Consider the following 3,626-nt stretch of genomic DNA (forward strand, 5'->3'; position numbering starts at 1 on the left):
TTGATCCTTGGGGGAACATTGTTGAGGGAACAGGGGAGGAAACAGACCAGTGGCTGTGGGATAAGTGAGTCAGGAGAAGGAATTTGGGGGGTTTGTTGTTTAATTGTTGAGTAAGTGAGAATAGGAGCGTGTTTCTGTGACGAGGGAATGTCCCAACACACACACAGTTGGTTCGCAATTAGTTGCTTCTCTATTTTCTCTATTAGAATATTCGTTTCCTGACTTCAGGGTCGCCTCTATTACGTATTTATTTAGCTCCTGTTCTAAGAATAATGCTTTCCATACAAAAAACATTCAATAAATTTTTATTACATTGACCTCAGTGTACAATGTAAATATTTACCATCTGTGAAGCAATAAATCTGCAAAGTGTGCCTGAGGTTGGTCAAGGTGGAGAGTAGAGGGAAGAGGCTACAGTTTGGAACAGAAACGCAAAGAGAGAGATTTGCCTCCTTGTTTTCTGTGACTCGCAGATTTACTCTACCCCCTTTTGCATTGGCTGAGATTCACGTCGGTGTCCAGAAGACTGAAACTCTGACCTCCACGCTCCTAGAGGGTGCTGCTAGAGCTGGGTCTCTGTTAGGACGAGGGAGGGGGCCCAGGATGGAAGGGCAGAATCTTTGGTATCCAGAAGTTGAAGAAGAAAATCAGTTGAAATTAAAAATAAATATATGTAATTGAAGTGATGTAATCTTGGTCCATTACACGACCAATATTTTACCGGTGTAAAGGATGGTTTAGACCTAAGACAAGGAATGTAGATAAGTAACAAGATAAACCCTTGATGAGGAATATTTAAGTTTCTAAAACCTATATGGTTTCCATTAAGCAAGATAATTGGGTTACAGAGCAGATTATGGGGACTACAAAATGAGCTGTGAGACCAGAGTGCTTAAAGTCTGATGACCAGAGTGGAAGCTGAAGGAGGCTGCTGGCAGGGATCGATTCTCTGGCCTCTGAAAGCCTTCGCTGGGAGCACCGTACTCTGCAGGGGGTGGGGGCTTCTGCTCACGTCTGCTCATTCTTCCTCATCCTCCCGTGCCTCACATCTAGGGCCATGACTTGAGAGCCATGGGCCCCGGCAACTGGAGCCAGGTGACAGAGTTCATCATCCTGGGCTTTCCCCATCTTCAGGGGGTCCAGGCGTACCTCTTTGTCTTGTTGCTTCTAATCTACCTCACCACCGTCCTGGGCAACCTGCTGATATTCCTGGTGGTGCGCCTGGACTCCCGTCTCCACACACCCATGTACCACTTTCTCAGCGCTCTCTCCCTGCTGGAGCTCGGCTACACCGCGGCCACCATCCCCAAGATGCTGTCGAACCTGCTCAGTGTGGAGAAGACCATTTCTTTCTCCGGATGCCTCCTGCAAATCTATTTCTTTCACTCTCTTGGGGCTGCTGAGTGCTACCTCCTCACAGCTATGGCTTATGACAGGTACTTAGCCATCTGCCGGCCCCTCCACTATCCCACCCTCATGACCCCAGAACTCTGTGCCAAGATTGCTGTTGGCTGTTGGTTGGGAGGCCTGGCTGGGCCGGTGGTTGAAATTTCCTTAGTGTCCCGTCTCCCTTTCTGTGGCCCCAATCGCATTCAGCACATCTTTTGCGATTTCCCTCCCGTGCTGAGCTTGGCTTGTACGGACACTTCCATCAACGTCCTCGTGGACTTTGTTATCAACTCCTGCAAGATCCTGGCCACCTTCCTGCTGATCCTCAGCTCCTACGTCCAGATCATCCACACGGTGCTCAGCATCCCTTCAGCTGCGGGCAAGAGGAAGGCCTTCTCCACCTGCGCCTCCCACCTGACCGTGGTCCTCATCTTCTACGGCAGCATCCTCTTCATGTACGTGCGGCTGAAGAAGAGCTACTCCCTGGACTACGACCGTGCCCTGGCGGTGGTCTACTCGGTGCTCACACCCTTCCTCAACCCCTTCATCTACAGCTTCCGCAACAAGGATATCAAGGAGGCGGTCAGGAGGCGGTTAGCGGGGTCAGGGGCACTGGGATGAAGGTGGGCGGAGCCGGCCGTGTGGGAGGCTGACATGCGGTGATGCTGGGGGTCTTCAGTCACCACCAATGAGCCTTGAGAGCTTTTCTGCACAGGACGCAGAGCCGGGACAAGGACGGTCTGGTTCCCGGCGCCAAGGCAAACATTCTGTCTGCTGGAGCCACGCGCAGCCGGCGGCCCGGCGGGAAGACGGTACAGCGCGGCGGTACTCAAATCTCTGATGTTGGTACGGCACGTGCGGGCTTTCGTCAGCTCTGCGCCTCCACTACTATGAATACACACACACACTCTCTCTCTCTCTCACACACACACAGAGTAAATTCGTTGTATATTTAATATACGTGCATTTAGTCATATTCTAAACAATCATATTTGTGAAATAAATGTTAGAACAAAAGCAACTGGTTTTCCTTGTATCACTTACCCTTAAATGGTATTTCATGTATACTGATTGTTTATGTATTCAAATGGAAAACACCAGCATCGTAGAGGAAAGCATTCCAACAACATACATCTGGGTTTAGATCCTAGTCCATTCAGTTACTTATTGATTACATAATCTTTAGAAAGTAACTCAAAATCTCACTCTTAATTTCACCATTTGTATAAAATATTTTCTTGAAGGTTGTTTTAAGAATTATGTTAAGGTCAGGGCACCTGGGTGGCTCAGTGGGTTAAGCCTCTGCCTTTGGCTCAGGTCATGATCTCAGGGTCCTGGGATCGAGCCCCATATCGGGCTCTCTGCTCAGCGGGGAGCCTGCTTCCTCCTCTCTCTCTGCCTGCCTCTCTGCCTACTTGTGATCTCTGTCTGTCAAATAAATAAATAAATAAAATAATTTTTAAAAAAGAATTAGCTTACAGTGTCTGGCATGTAACTGATAGCAAAAAAAATTATATTTCTATATCTAGATGTAGATATAGCTATAGATATAGATATAGATTTTATTCTGCCCCAAACCTCTCATCATTACACTGAGCCTTAGAACAACATCCAGGAAAATGTAATTATGCAAAAAAAAAATGCAAAAAAATAATTCCCAGATACTGTTCCCTAGAGGAAAGCGGTAAAGGAGCCAGAGGGCGTGTGCGAGAGCTGAGCCAGCTGGTGGCCCTAGGGTTCTGGCCAGTTGTGCATGTCCGTCTTGGTGGCCTTGACATCCATTCCCAGTGAGAGTGCAGGAGTCAAGCCAGGATAAGATTACTCTTTACATCGGACTACTTCTTTATTCTGTTTCAAGCTACTTATTTCCTTAAACATACGAAAATATGTGAAAAATAATCCTATAGTTTACATATGAGAAATGTGGTGATTTCATTATTAGCTGGCATTAGGGTTTATTATGCATACACTGGCTGGAAGAAAACTGCAATTTTATAGAATTTTCTATGGAAATCCTCAAGTGTTTATATTGCAATCCCCTTAAAAACACCCATCCACCCCCCCATCCAGTGCAGTAAGCACATGTTTATTCAGCTCTAACTGTGTCTGGTGCCATATTAAGGCCTACATAAAAGGATGAACACAATAAACTCTGTCCAGTTCCTGGCCTTAAGCTGGTTGGGAAGAATTGAGAATACAGATATTAACATTGTAATTAATTTATACTTAGTTACAAC

General features: G+C 46.5%; 1 protein-coding gene across 1 annotated transcript; it reads left to right on the forward strand.

Annotated features, from left to right (window-relative positions):
* The first annotated feature begins 1,071 nt into the window (after window positions 1–1,071).
* On the forward strand, window positions 1,072–2,010 carry LOC131815262 (olfactory receptor 6N1). The gene has a single exon (XM_059146979.1). It carries the CDS (start codon window positions 1,072–1,074, stop codon window positions 2,008–2,010), a length of 939 nt encoding a protein of 312 aa, XP_059002962.1.
* Window positions 2,011–3,626: the final 1,616 nt, after the last annotated feature.

Source organism: Mustela lutreola, chromosome 14 (genome assembly GCF_030435805.1).
Source record: "Mustela lutreola isolate mMusLut2 chromosome 14, mMusLut2.pri, whole genome shotgun sequence".
Taxonomy (NCBI): domain Eukaryota; kingdom Metazoa; phylum Chordata; class Mammalia; order Carnivora; family Mustelidae; genus Mustela; species Mustela lutreola.

What these genes read in the sequence shown, in the direction of transcription:
- LOC131815262 (XM_059146979.1), top strand. Translation starts at nt 1,072, where the DNA reads ATGGGCCCCGGCAACTGGAGCCAGGTGACAGAGTTCATCATCCTGGGC.